Raw genomic sequence first — 15,419 nt, 5'->3', positions numbered from 1 at the left:
GATAGTAATAACAGGCATAAAATGCTCAACTTTCAAGTTTAAGAGTTGGCCAAACCAAAATTTATGTTCTCTTTTTTTCACTGTATTTTCATATTTATAGTGTATTGTATATGTCAATTATACTGTGTACATACAAGGGTGGCACGACGGCATAGTGGTTAGCACTGTTGCCCCACAATAAGGTCGCAGGCTCGGTTCCTGATTGTGTGGAGTTTGCATGTTCTCCTTGTGTCTGCAAGGGTTTTCTCCAGGTATTCTTGTTTCCTCCGACAGTCAAAGACATGCAAGTCTACAAAGATTGGTAACTCTAAAATGCCTCTTAGGTTTGAATGAGAGTGAGTAGTTGTTCATCTGAGTATACCCAGTAATCCCAGTGTGGCTCCAGCACCCCTGGGACCCAGAAACGGATAAGCAGTAGAAGATTAATGAATGCATTGACCTTTTTTGCTCCAATCTTACTGAATACTACAACTATGAGCCCTAATAAGCTGCTGTAGAGAGGGAATAGCACAAGTCAGTATATGATTGGGAAATGTAGCTCGCCACCAGTAGGAGGGTAGGCCATGACCTTTGACACACCAATACACAGTATTGGTGTATATATTAGTAGGATCATATACCTTTACTTCACACATAGTGGGTGATCTTCACCCCCCTCTAGCTTTTTCTGGAGTGAAGTAGCTGAACCTCCACTTATCAGAAGACTTGAGTTGTGACTAATAGGTCTGTGAAAAATCAGTGCTTCTCAACACTGTTTCTAATAAGACATGGGCTAATGGACATGTACAGAAGTGTGGCATCAAACTGCTTGTGTGTTTTCCAGGAGAGCAATCTTGCCAGAGGACCAGCAAGCCGCACCCAGTTTTATTTCAAATTATAATTTCCCTTTCCTCTCAGTGACAGTAAAATCTTCCCTACAGTTACACCCCACTGCAATCTCCCCACTGTGAAAGACACACACTGTGTTACTTAAGACGATGATATGGCCTTTGCCCTTCTGTCTCTTCAGCGGCAATGATCTCTAAATGGAAATCAGCAGACTGGATTTATGAGCAGGCCTCTGTACCCACTCCTAACCTGTGTGAGCAAATTAAGATGTCAGATAAGCAAAGAGACTGAAGCTGCCTTTGATGAAGAAATCATTTGACCAATTTAATGAAAGACAGACTGGCCACTGCAGGTGGGCTCTGGCCTGGTGCCCTGAGGTTGACTCGTCGCAGCATTCCCTGTGTGGAGGCAGCCATTCCTTCTTTCTAGTGTCGTTGTGACTGTGTCCTGTATCACTGGCATCCTGGGGCATGCAATGGGCGAAGTCTCTGTTCATCCAGGGCTGGAGCCTAGGCCTTTCTGGGTGGTGTGGGGGGTGCCTTTTGGCGGCTGGCCTGTGCCGGTTTGCAGTGGCTGCCGCGGTGGCTTGCATGCCCCTGTGGCTGCACTGCACGAGGAACGGGCTCCAGGTGGAGGCCTGCTGGATTGATGCACCAGCGGCCCATTTAGGCACACAATATACATCAAACGTAAGTTTTTTATGCACCACATATGGGGGAGAGACCAGGGCTGGTTTATGGGGCCGTTACCCCCGTGGATCTCTGGGGGCTGTGGCATGCCACATGGCTGCGGTGGCTCTCTGCGTTTGGTGCCTCATGCGCTCCTGCACACAGGGTGGCAGGCCTGTGGCTGTGGCCACTGGTGATGGTCTCACTCATATTTGTTCCCCTTTGTTCCCCCCTGTATTCAGTGAGGCGCAGAACTGCCCTCCCTGCCACACAAAGGTCATTCCACTCAATTAAGATCAACAAACTAGCTTCCAGGGAGGGCTGGTGATGGTCACACATGCACACTAAAATAATACAATATTTAGCTGCAAGACTAAAAGTGCATCAGTTAGGGTTAGGGTTAGGGTTGACAGACCTTGCAGTGTTAAACTATGAAAACAAATTCAGAAAAAAAAAAGAAAAAAAAAGAAAAAAGGATAAGCGGCAGAAGATGAATGATTGAATATTACACACTTGATCACTTGAGTCAACTGTCGTTCCTGACCTTTGCATGAGCCCTGAGGTCAACCATGACCTTTGACCCTCACCTCATGGCAGAGCTGCCTGAACAAAATAGAGAGAGAGAAAGCTGTTCTCAGCTCAGACGTCAAGTGAGTTATCACTTCATTTAAGTACTGTTCTATCTGATGTCTATTTATAGCTTAAAGTAGGGAAGCACCACTCACTTGATTTGCTCTGACGGCACGCCATCGCCCCATACATCACCACACTTTTCCTTTTGCTCCTGTCACCATTACAATAACAACTACATGTTGCCAAGCAACAAATCTTACTATGGGTCACAATAACCTGCTACACAGATAACACATTCTCAGAATTTTGATGGAAATAAGTGTTTTTTTTTTTTTGTGTTATGCCACGTGAATGTATTTACTTGGAAAACTCTTGTTGGAGTTTTGATTCCCATCTATCACATTGTCAGACTGTACAATTTTTCTAAACAAGATACCACTTTTTTGAGCAGGGACTGTATTATAATTAGCAGATTTATGACACAAAATATTCAAACATGTCATAACCTGACAGTTTCGATTGAATTAATCTGAAACTGCTTTTACATCACAAACACAAGGTTTTGCCTTGGCCTCTTACAACAGAGCAAGAATGAAGCAACACAGAGACACTTACTGTATTCTTTTGTCATTCAGGAGGGGTAAATGGGGATTAGGATGACATTCAGTAAATTATTCATAAAGATTTTCTCTTACAAACAAAGTCTCATGAAACCAAAGCAAGTTAAAGCACTGGTGACACTCTGCTCATTCATCAATCTGAAGTGTTAAAATGGAGGCATGTTCTTGTTATTTGAAATGGAAATGACAAAGAGGTAGCTTGGACAGATAAGTCAAGGATAGCAGTAAATAATAAATAAATGTATAAACAATTTCTCTTCAGAAAAACCTAATAAAGCCATCAAAAAAAATAAAAATAAAAATAAAAATAAAAATCATACATAGCCTTCACCTAAATCTTTAGATGTTTTTGACAGTAATCTTTTGATGTAGTTTTCTCAAATGAGCAGTTTCCGGATGTGAATGTTAACACAAAAGGCGGAAATCACTTATTCTGTATGTGGCCACAAAAGCAGGAACATCAGAAGGCAAAGATCGGTAGATAAAAAGACAAAAGATAGAAATGCATCAAATGATAAATATTGCTATTCATATCCTACTCTAGATCAACAGAAAACACTGAATATAAAATTATTGTTATACAAAGTGAATTCTTCAAATTGACCCTAAACAGACAAAGAGATTTGCCCAAATTTCAATGAAAAATTTGTTGGTTACTACTATTGTATTCATTCCAAACGAGACCTTGCGCATTGCTCAGTATCCAACATGAAGGCAGAACATAAAGGCTTCCTAAAACCCAGACAATAGTTAGTTTTGATTCATTTTATTCAAAATATATTTTATTCAACGACATAATTATGTGTATGAATGCTTGAAACGTGAACACTGTAGGTTAGTAACAGTAAGAATGTCGGAGTTGTTGCTGCCATTAAAGTCATGACGTTTAACATGAAAACTGAAAATTTCCAGTCATATTTACAGTCTAGTTGTGTTGATAAAACTAATACAGATACAAAGGCTTTTGTCAAAGTCAGATCTCAGTTAAACCCCAGGGTCAAGTTTGCTGGTGAGATACGACTGTGATGTTATCTGTTTATGTCTAACATTAGCTGTTTATTACCGCTGCCAATCATATTCAGGCTTAAAAGAACCTCAGCATCATAATTATTTTAAACAAAAATGGAACAATCCCACTAGCATTTTACCAAGGGAACCAGGGTGATGCAAACATCTGGCTTTCCCAACAAAAATAAGTCATCCCTGCATCATTGTAAAAAGTCAATGGAATGGAAATTAGATGAAAAATCACCAGCAGCAGCAAATAGATATTTGAACCACAGCAAAAAGTAAAATGTAAAAAAAAAATGCCATACATCCAGAACATTGTGAATCTAGTTCAGATTTTTACAGACAGACAGATGACTGATGTAGCCATTGCAGCTACAGTAGATCTGTTCTATCATGAAAGAACAGTTGGTTCATTGGGGGGGGGGGGGGGGAAATGGAAATCACCCATTGGTTTGTGAGTTACCATTTTAAAGCCTCCAGTTTGTCATTTATCTGTTACCATTTGGTTTTACAAACCAGGAGAAGCCCTATTTCAAGTTGAAGAGGAGTAAAACTGCTCTGTACTCTGTCCTGATTGTGTAGTACAGTAGCCACATCCTAATCCATCCACTGCTTTATGGTCTGTTTTTCCTCTAAATGGGACCATCGTTTAAATAAATAAACATCATGTCGTACTGAGGACTTGAAACATTTACTGAGATAATAAAGGATGTGAGAACGGTCATTTTCCGTTAGACTTCAATACAATCTGTCTTCTTTTCACGGCCAGTGGAGTCGACCCCTGATGATCATTAGATAGAATGAAGATTAAAGTCTTGTCAGCATTGGCTTCACTTTACAGCCCCAGAACTATTATATACAGTGCATGTGTTAGACCCAAACATCAATAGCCACAATGACACACTGTTATTGAAGGGCTTGAGAGCCATTCAAGTTTCTTCTGTCTGGTGTTTGCACTGCTCCTGTGCAGGAGGGACAAAATTCACATTTGAAGATTTAGAGGGCAGTATTCTTTGCTGAACTGTAGCAAAGGGATTGTGGCCCTGAATGAACAGAGCATTGCTCTTCAAGGAGGACTGTGGATTTTTTTGTAATCTATTATATTGGAGATTGTCAAGGTTCTCTTGGAGCTCTTTACCGCTGCATAAACCAAATGGAGATATAAATGTTATATTAAAGCAAACTTAAGCACTGAACCCGCCCAATGATAGAAAAAGTTTTCTTCAGAGGGTTGCCATTAATCAGTTTAACCTCAAATTGTCAATGAGGTCGTGATTTATTGTTATTATTTGCTTTTTTATATACAACATGTACAATTTAATGTGGTCTTGACTAAGCGATTGGCTAAGGAAATCCACATGTCCTTGGAAGTCATGGGTGTTAAATACTTCATATGAAATATTGTCAGAGTTGAAATTCTCACTTTCACAAAAAAAGGTGTCTCCTTTCAAAAATGACCAGGTTATGGCAGAGAAAAGTGTATTCGACTCAAACATCATTAACATATTGATGAGAAAATAAATGAGGACAGTCCTTCATTTGCGTAATTAAGTTAAAATTTAGTGGAGGGATTATTTATGGGGCCTCATGTAAATATTAAGTCTTGGTTTGTTTGGGGCAAGGGCTTAATTTGGCTTTTATTTTGAAAAATAACTTAAAAATTTAATACCGGGATAAATCAACAATAATTCACAGAACATAAGCATTATGTTTATGTACACAATAATCATTCACTCATCTTCTGTTGCTTATCTGTTTCTGGGTCACGGGGGCTGCTGGAACCAATCCCAGCTCACATTGGGGGAGGGTGGGGTACACCCTGGACAGGTCACCAGTCCATCACAGGGCCAACACACAGAGACAGACAGAGACAAACGATCACCTGCCAAATCAAAAAAATCAAAATCAAATCAAATCAGATTTGTTTTTATGGTGCCAAATCATAGCAAAGTTACATCAAGGCACTTTACATATAGAGTAGACCAAACTCTTTATAAAATGATTTAAAGACACCCAACAGATCCCCGATGAGCAAGCACTTGGTGACAGTGGCAAGGAAAAACTTCCTTTAAGAGGAAGAAACCTCGTCCAGAACCAGGCTTGGGGGGGTGGCCATCTGCCTCTACCGATTGGGTTGAGAGTGAGAAAGAGAGAGAGTGAGAGATACCCCACTCACACTCACATTCAGACCTACGTACAATTTAGAGCCACCAATTAACCCAAACATGATGTCTTTTAATGGTGGGAGTACCTTCACGAGCACAGGGAGAAAATGTAAACTGCGCAGAAAGGCCTCAGGCCCATGACCATCTTGTTGTAGAGCAACAGTGCTAACCATATATAAATTTACTTCTGATAGAACAAACAATGTAATTTAAGCATTAAAATGAGATATGCCTATTATCTCACTCCCCAATCAAGGTTGCAAGAAACTTGGATTACATTTTGGATATGGCATTTGTCTCTCAGTCATGCAATATACAAATTCAGAGAGGACGGTACTGAGTCTGCAACCATCAGGTTGAACTCAATCATCTCCATGATTTCCATCTCAGCCATTGAAACTTCACGGAAATGGCCTTAGTGTATAGCTACCAAGTCCCACATACTTTAAAAAATAATTCATTTGGACTGCCCTCCCCCTATACATAAATTGATAATACAGCAGAACATCAGTCTGTCCACTTAATTGCTTTTTTTTTTTTTGTTTGTTTGTTCTTTTTCTCAGAGTGCTATTTCAGGACTTCATTATAATCAGACAAATATTACTTTTAATGAGTAATGTAGCTTGTAAGTGTTTTAATAATACAATTATAACTAATCTAATTGGTTTTCACTGGCAAACATAAGGTGGCATCTTTGAGACTTGGGTTTTTTACATTTATCAATTCTATTAACAGAATAGAAGTAGTTCTTTTGTCTTCTTATTAGAAAATTGAAGTGGTTCTGTGAGTGGTATATATAGTGGTATATAAATAAAAAGGCATAAAAAATCCATGCAAGCCAGATTTACACTCCTGATTGTAATCATCTTTCTTAACCTTGGAGCAGTACTCTCCAAGGAGTTGAGATCTGTCTTGCACTAAGTGCTCTGTATTACAGATCTATCATTTTCTTGTTCAGGGGCAAATTACGCTAAAGACCTTTAAAAATCACTGTGTAAAATTTTGCTCTAAGCCATGGAGGAGATATTTTGAAAGCAGTTTGATGTCATCTACGTTATTTGAAGTCACTCTTATTATTTATTTCTTTGAAATGGGTTTTATATTTATGTGGAACGCTTCAGATAATATATCTGTTTTCTTGCTGGTGTTGATGGTTAACATTATCAACTTTGAAATAAAGCTCAGACCTTGGTCACTGAAATTTTATGATTTAACCACCTCTTCTCATGTACCATCGATACTTTAGGTTGTTGTCTCAGATGGCCCTTTGTTGGATAATTCACTTAAAAAAAATCTTGATTAAGCAGTCTGCCTTGAGGGAAAAAAAAGGTAGCTTTAAAAATGTCTAAAGAAATCAATACATTATAGCAGCTCTGGTTTATACACTGGTTTAGACAGCAACACTACCTGCTGAAAGAATTTATTGCAAAACAACTAGCTGTTAGTGCAGTTCAGTAATCCTCTGGGTAGCGGCATCCCTTAAAAACAGGTGGAATTGACTTACCAATTCCAGGCATTTTTTTTGTATCTTTCAAGGCAAAGATGATTTTTTTACCACAATCATTATCAGAACTAAATGAAATGCAACAGTGTTAGAAAATTGTTAACACTATTCCTGGCCGTAGATATCTGTCAGAACTTAATTGTTGCCCTCAATAGGCTGACATTATGGGCGCTGCTTCCAGGAACTAGCAGCATGGCAGAATTCAATCAAAAGTGTATTTTTTATATAAAATATAAGTTTATATTTATATGGCCAGGCACAGCTGGCACAGCTGCAGCTCACTTGGAAAACAGGATGGGATCAGAAAAGAATACATACATACCATACATTATAGGTGAGGGTTTTCTGCTTTCATCCCCAGTAAATGCATGGCCCTGCCCCTCATGACAAACTGAAAGTTTGGAAAATCCTGTGGAGTCGTTTCTCAAAGACATTATATTGTTTATGTCTATAAATCTCAATAATGCAATAATGCATTGCATAACAGTAGGATTATCTTCTAAATCAACCTTTCGAAGATTCTTTGGCTGTATTCATCGCAGTAAACAAATTGATTCTTTTTCATGCATTCTGCATCTTATTAACCAATCCTTCATCAATCTTTATGTCTACCAGCCAGAATAATATTTCTTTCAACATGATTGTCTGTTTAAAGCATTATGTGTTTCTCAGATTTTTATGTATGTACATACAGTGGGGGTGTTAGCAAAAAAAATTTACAAAAATGCTCTTGAACAAAAGTGTGTAGCAGCTGACCTGTTGAGGTAGAGCTATTGGGCTGAAACCACACTTCCTCTGCTAGAATCTCTGATTTTCAAAACTACAGAGAAATTGTTATTCACAGCAAGTTGGGCTAAGTAAGAGGTGCAAAGCTTCAGCAGTGTTTTAAAGACCCTTTATACATTTTTAGTCCCCAAAACTCCTAAATTGCTGAACCAAACTGCTCACTCAATTTGCCATCAGCTTACCTTAGCTGGTCAAAACCCCCCAGTGTTTTGCTGCAACTGCTAAAGGAAGGAGAAATTTGAGAATCCAGTGGATAAGAAAAATAAGCAGTTAAATTCTTAACTTGTTGATGGGGTACTGAAAGCACTACATTGCCACTGCTGTAGTGTATTTGACAAAATTAGAACTATTACACAAGCTGTGTAACAGATTAGAGCTGTGTGTGTGTGTGACCACCTGATAGATTTTTGGCCTCCACCAGCACCTGAGGGAAACAGCCAGGCAAACAGGCAGAGAGGCAGGCACATTTATAAGCAGGCAGTATGACCTGTGAGAACTTTTTTGAGGAATCTCAGGCTTCAAATGTCTCTTTCTACATGTTGTGATGAAAACACTGATGGAACAACATACATAATGATGCTAATAATTACAAAATTATTCAACCTCTGTGCACAGTTCATTCGGAGCTGATAAATTAATTATTGTCTGCGGTTCTCTTCACACACTTACAAGCACACTTATAAGAAACACGTACAAGAAACATAATTGTCTCATATTAATTTGGATCTATTTGGTTTGCAGCCATGGTTGCACATACTGAAAAGGTTCATCCAAATGAATAGATAACAGATACCCAAGTCTTTGCTAGACCTCCCTGATGGTTAAGTGCTCGTGTCTCTCAATAAACACATTTTCTCCTTTTCTTTCACAGTACCACCAAAAATCATCAACTTGTCAAGAGATATGGTGGTGAATGAAGGCTCCAATGTCACCCTAATGTGCCAAGCCAGCGGCAAACCAGAGCCGTCTATAAGCTGGAAGCTCATCTCTTCTTCAGGTGAGATTTTTTACATGAACAGCTATGGGGCAGTTTGTGACTTCTATAGTTTCCTTTTAAGCGTATCGCAGTCATTGTGCTTCCCACATTATTCCCCTCACTATGCCTCCCTCTGCTTCTCTCCCTTACCATCAACCCCTCTGTGTTTATGCTCCTATCTTTGACTTTGTTTTGACCCTTGGTTTCACTTCAGTTATTACCCATCATTATGTCTTTCCAGTTTATCATTACAACGCAATCGTTCACAGGAAAATAAACTGGCCCTGTTGTAATTGAAGTAATTAATGAAGATAATTGGATGGATTTAAATGTCATGGAGGTGCTCTGAATGACAGGATTAATACAAGGTAACAATAACGCAGTGTGGAAAACCATGCAAAGGCAAGCAAGTTCACAGCAACTACGTCCAGCTGGTTTATGACTCTCATTCTTCACATCCTTCCTGTGGCCCACAGGACAGTAAAATGTGTACACAGCCTACCCTGTCAATGTGTCTCTTAGTCAGGAAAGATGCTTGCATTCACGATGAACGGTATTTAAAATCCCTAGCTGAGGTTCTTTCATCTACGCTGTTCTTTGTGTCAAAGCAGGGATCTGCGAATTGGAGTGTTAACATAACTCAAGTGTGAATGACCTATCTGTAAGGAGATAAACATTTAAAAGGAAGTGGAATGATTAGTGAAACATTAAATTATTTTGCACACATCACTGTGCATGCATGACTTGATGAGAGGTCTTCTCTGCTTTGTTGTCTTTCTTTTATTGTAAGGAGAGACAGCTGCTGTGTGGCATCAGTCCAACTGTTTGGGTCACTGAGTAAACATGGGATTTGCGATCTACAATAACTGTGGCAATAATGAGCCAGTTGTTGTAGATATTTTTAACTGTTGTTCTGTTATTTGGGTCCCACGAGTTTGGACAATGCAGTTTAACATAGTGCTAATGCTTTAGGTTAGCTTTTATATACACATTCATTCATTCATTCATCTTCTACAGCTTGTCCATTTCTGGGTCATAGGGGGTGCTGGAGCCAATCCATCCTACACTGGGTGCGGGCGGGTTACACCCTGGACAGGTCACCAGTCCATCACAAGGCCAACATACAGAGACACACAGGGATAAACAACCACACTCGGACCTATGGAAAATTTACAGTCAAAAATTAACCCAAACATGATGATGGGAGGAAACTGGAGTACCTGGAGGAAACCCGCATAGACAGAAGGAGAACATGCAGGCCTGGAACCAAGTCTGAGATCTTCTTATTGTGGGACAACAGTGCTAACCACTATGCTGCCGTGCAACCCTTTTATGTACACAGTATAATTGAAATATACATTCACTCACTCACTCATCTTTATCCGCTTTATTCGTATCTGGGTCACGGGGCCGCTGGAGCCAATCCGAGCTCACATTGGGTTCGCCAGTCCATTGCAGGGCCAACACACAAGGACAGAGACGAACAACCAGTCACGCTTGCATTCACACCCACGGTCAATTTAGAGTCTCCTGTTAACCTATACATGCATGTCTTGGGACGGTGAGAGGAAACTGGAGTACCCGGAGGAAGCCCATGCAGACAAGGTTAGAACATGCAAACTCCACACAGAAGGACCCAGGCCCGGGAACCAAGCCTGTGACGTTCTTATTGTGGGGAAACAGTGCTAACCACTATGCCACCCTTTTATCTACACAGTATAATTGAAATATACAATACACTATAATATGAAAATACAGTGAAAAAAAGAGAACATAAATTTTGGTTTGGCAAACCCTTAAACTTAATCTGATTTTCTATTGTGCTTCAGGGTAGATTTTGTGAAATCAAGAAATACATTTTTTTATATTTTACCAGAATTTTTTTTTTGGGGCAAACATAGGACGGCCCAGGGACATAGCTTTTTGGGGAGAGTGGAAGTGCAACATTGCTGGTCGCACCATTTCAGTCCATATTACACTTGATTATTGCATGTGGGCATGGCAGACTGCTGAGTCCAGGTGTTGACAGCTCCTATGAACGGGCGTTTCATGGTTGTGTTACACAAATGACCTGATTAACTATTGTGTTTTGTTTAAAAGGCGCCATAATTATTGATTCTTACTTGGCAACATTATTGCAAAATGTTGATTTGATATTCAACTCATGATCACACACTCATAGAGTAGCTGTAACAATGGCTTGATGAGTAAATTAGTGGATGGAGTGTCAGAGGAGGGAGGACTGCTGATTCGTAAGGTGATGATTCATGGTGTCTCTTGAGGATTTTGGCTTGCTGCTTTATGTGGATAAACATTACATTAGTTTGTGAATTAAAAACCGCCAGCTCTCAATGGAGCCACTGTGGTTTACCTTGCAATTTCATTGCCTGCTTTCTACCTTCACACATTAGTTGTTATTATTAACATTACACAGAAGATGTCATCATTCTGTATCTGAGAGTTCGCTTGGGATACCACATGAAAATGTGAACTTACACTCAATCAAATTGTAGCTGATGTTGTGTTTAATGTCATCTAGTGATCTAAGGTGTGCATTGATTTAATTTCGACTCTGGTGTTCGTGGATTATAGTGGACACACTGTCTGCATGAGATGCTTGTCTGTCATGTCACGGCTGAAGTGTATTATACGTGTCTACACAGAGGTCTGTTGACGTGACTGGGAATGCAAAAAAGAGCATGGAATAATTACACAACAAGTAACACAAAACTGATACTTTCCAGTGTTGTCTCTGTGTGCAGGTAGAGTGACAAACACTCACTCTGTTTTGTGAACTGCTGTTTGGAAGTCTTGAGAAGGTGAGCTGAAGAGGAGTGAAGGCTGGATCGAACCAGCTCTGTACTCTGTCTTGCTTGTATTGGAAAGTCAGCCACACCCTCATCCATCCCCTGCTTTATGGTCTATTTTCCACTAGTATTAATGTATTTAATATTTGAAATAGAGACTGACACCATAAACTCATTAGGAAAATGTTAACTGAGCTAATAAATCAAGTGGGAAGTAGGGACGTTTTCACATGGACTTTAATAAAGTCTGACAAAAAGTAAGAGATACTTGAGCACTGGATTCTATTCACAGCCACTTCAGCAGCTGCATTTTGAGAAGTGACATGTGTGAGTCGTTTACTATAAAAAACAAATTCGAAATAAATTTGAAGTGAAGGGAAATGTATTCAGTAGATATACTGCATTATTAAATAATGTCCGAGATTTTAGATGCATGTGTTCAATGCAAAGGTTCTATATGGCAATGACCCACATAATGTGCTGCACAATCTTTCCAACAAACCTTTGTGTTATGATTTCTGGCATTCTGAGCAACTCATGGCATGGTGCAAAAGATGGAGTATACTGAGTAAGCAGCTTGACCAGCATGTGTCCTGCAGGAGGCCACAATCTGTCAACGTTTCCTGGAGTTCGTGGTGGTTTGTTTGGCTACAAGTCATCCACTGGCTGTATGGCAATTGGTTACTTGGCCTCAGGCCAGTATACATTTTGGATGAAGCCCCTTCCTAAGGTCTAAATGCAGTGTGCTGCAACAGAAGTCCTTATCAGATGTTCAAGCAGCACTTGCAAGACCTTGTACCCACACCTTCCTAATGGTGGAACGACAGAAGGTGAATGAAATAGCTTGGAATTGAAGTTCTGTGTCCAAGACTATGCATGTCTTCCAGGAATCTTAGTGTGTCTCGTTATAATATTTACACCATCATCCCATGATGGTTGTTAGCTCACTCTGTGACAACAAACTCTTTCCGCCTGGCTTCAAATACCATTTAATATTTAATAGTATCGGTAGATCATGTTATATTCCCCATCTCTTCAAAAGTGATCAAGACCTTTTTTGAAAATAAACCAGGTCAAAATTTTTGTGATTTAGAACTCAAGAATGTGGCTTACCTTTCAACACTAACACAATTTCCCTCTCCACTTTTTTGAGAACATCCACACCACAGACACGGGGTAGGAATCAACTTGACTGAACTTGGTATTCATCAGACCTAATCAGTGATGTGAGAGGTGGGTTACTGATTACAGCAACCTGCTACTCAACCGTATCTACTTCCGGTTTCTCTGCATGCCCATCAACAAAGAATTACTGAAATTTAATGACTCTGCCAAATGAAAGGTGAAAGGAAAATATGAGCAGCTCACACGGTTATCAAGGAACATTGACAGCAACAATGATCTTGCAATTTAGGATTCACCAATACTGGAAAATGTGTTCGATGGCATCATATCTGGTGAAAATGACATAAATTACAGTTGAAAAACTGTATAAAAAGCATAAGAGTAAAAATAATGTTTAATTGGGAAAAGCTGTCTCATTAGCTTGTTCTCTTCAACAGTCAATCAACTGCCTTGTCATGAAAATGGTGAATTAGGGAGTTAGAAGGAAAGAGGAAAAGTGTCCGAATATGATTGCTAGGCCAGAAGTGTGACGTGTGCTCACTAGGCATGGGACAGAAGCACCTAGGTATGTGTGGGAACCATTGCTGTGAAATCTCTTTAATTGGATCCAACAGACAAATTCATCTTAAATTCCTTCCCCAATGTGAACAACAGAGCTGTTTTCTCCTCAGACCCCCTCAAGGTGCAAGGCAATTATAATTGCCTATAGCTACATTAAGATGTCGGGATGGAATTCAATAGTCACCCTTGGGCCAAATGATACAGTTTGGTTTCAGTGCACCACACTGAGCTAAATGAGAGACTATCCACACATTTTTATATGTTGACTTTAAATGTATTGATCGAATGTTCTCTTAGTGTAGTTTTATTTGAGAGACAAGCCAGTTTGGCCAATTGGATGAATGTGAACTTTAGGGCAGCAATTATAGAGGTGCCACGGTGACTGACCACCTGAAGGGGGCAATTATATATTTGCAACATCAATGTTATTTTCAGCAAACCAATCTTTCATACAGATGGTTCAGATCTCTGCTGTGCATCAGTGCACCGGGGGAGAGCTTGGTGTGTGAGCTTGTATGTGGCCATGTCTTTGTGTGTATGTGTGTGTGGGTGGTTGTTACGGGTTTTCTGCGACAGCAATGCGATTGAGAATTTTTATGTAAAACAAGCTATCTTTTGTGGCCCCGAGTTTGGTTCAAAGGCATTCACTATTCTGTGTTCATCCCAACACTTTTCAGCAACAAATGGATCCAGTGACTGGTTACTTGTGTTGATCTGTTTAAAATCTATATCTGAGCCAATATATTTGAAATTCATAGTGATTTTTTTTTGTCTGTTTGTTTGTTTGTGAGCTTGTAGCCAGCAAAACCAGCAAAACTTCATCTCAGGAATGTCCATTGGCTTTCAGTTTAGCGTGAGATGAGAATGTAATTCGACAAATATTAGCTTGAGAAGTTGTCGTTTTGGTTCTCCTTTTGCCTAAACAAAAGACAGTGATTCAGACTTGTTTTTCTCTCCATTTGTTAAAGTTAAATGTGCTCATTCTAATATATATATATATATATATATATATATTGTCAGTTTCATCACCAGTCTTCAGCTGAAGGCTTGATAATAAATCTTGGTGAGAATACATAGTCACACAGCACAGTTGTCACCCTGACTCTGAGAGCGAGCACCAGAGCAGAAAATGTCCCAGTACTTGCTGAAGTCCAAACCTATGTTCCAGTATCTCCCAGCTGAAAAGCAACTCTGCAGCAGCCCGGGGCCATTCAGTGTGGGCCCAGCTATTGCAGCACTCTGGGATGTTAAAAAGAAAGAATTAAATAAATAAAGATCCTGCTTGTGCGTATGTGTGTGTGTGTGTGTGTGTGTGTGTGTGTGTAAAGATTGATGAGTTCAAGCTGAGGCTGGAGCTCTCGCATAGCCGTGACCCAGCTTTCTCTCACCTTTGATAGATAGATGGCTTTAGGGGCTTGTGGTGGATCAGAAGTGATCCTTGGTATCTTCCACAGACCACATGACCTGACTGCAAAGTTTTTCAGCCCAGGTGGCCAGGCAACAGCCTGGTGCATTAAACCAGCTGAAATGACCATGCACAGATAGAATTTGGCCAAGGAGGTCTGCCTGGAAAAATCAATTTGAGGTGTAGTTGATCTGGCTGGGGGTCCCAAAAAAATTGGTAAATTGAGTCCTATCAATTAGGGAAGATGGACGTGACGTGTGTTGTACTTGCTCAATGTTGCTTTATATTAAAATTTTGGTTTTGATCTTTAATGTTTGGAATGGGGCATTGCTAGCATAGTGGTTAGAACTGTTGCCTCACAATAAGAAGTTTCCGGGTATGATTCCCAGG

General features: G+C 39.8%; 1 protein-coding gene across 3 annotated transcripts in view; it reads left to right on the top strand.

Annotated features, from left to right (window-relative positions):
* ntm (neurotrimin) overlaps nt 1-15,419 on the top strand; it is a 132,832-nt gene that overhangs the window by 95,276 nt on the left and 22,137 nt on the right. For all 3 annotated transcript variants that reach the window (XM_029519178.1, XM_029519177.1, XM_029519176.1), the window contains one exon: nt 9,027-9,152. In XM_029519178.1, the coding sequence (XP_029375038.1) occupies nt 9,027-9,152 (126 nt within the window). The remainder of the gene's footprint in view (nt 1-9,026; nt 9,153-15,419) is intronic.

The sequence above is a fragment of the Echeneis naucrates genome, chromosome 14 (genome assembly GCF_900963305.1).
Source record: "Echeneis naucrates chromosome 14, fEcheNa1.1, whole genome shotgun sequence".
Taxonomy (NCBI): domain Eukaryota; kingdom Metazoa; phylum Chordata; class Actinopteri; order Carangiformes; family Echeneidae; genus Echeneis; species Echeneis naucrates.
The sequence above is the reverse complement of the archived record's forward strand: the minus strand, read 5'-3'. Positions and strand labels throughout refer to the sequence as shown.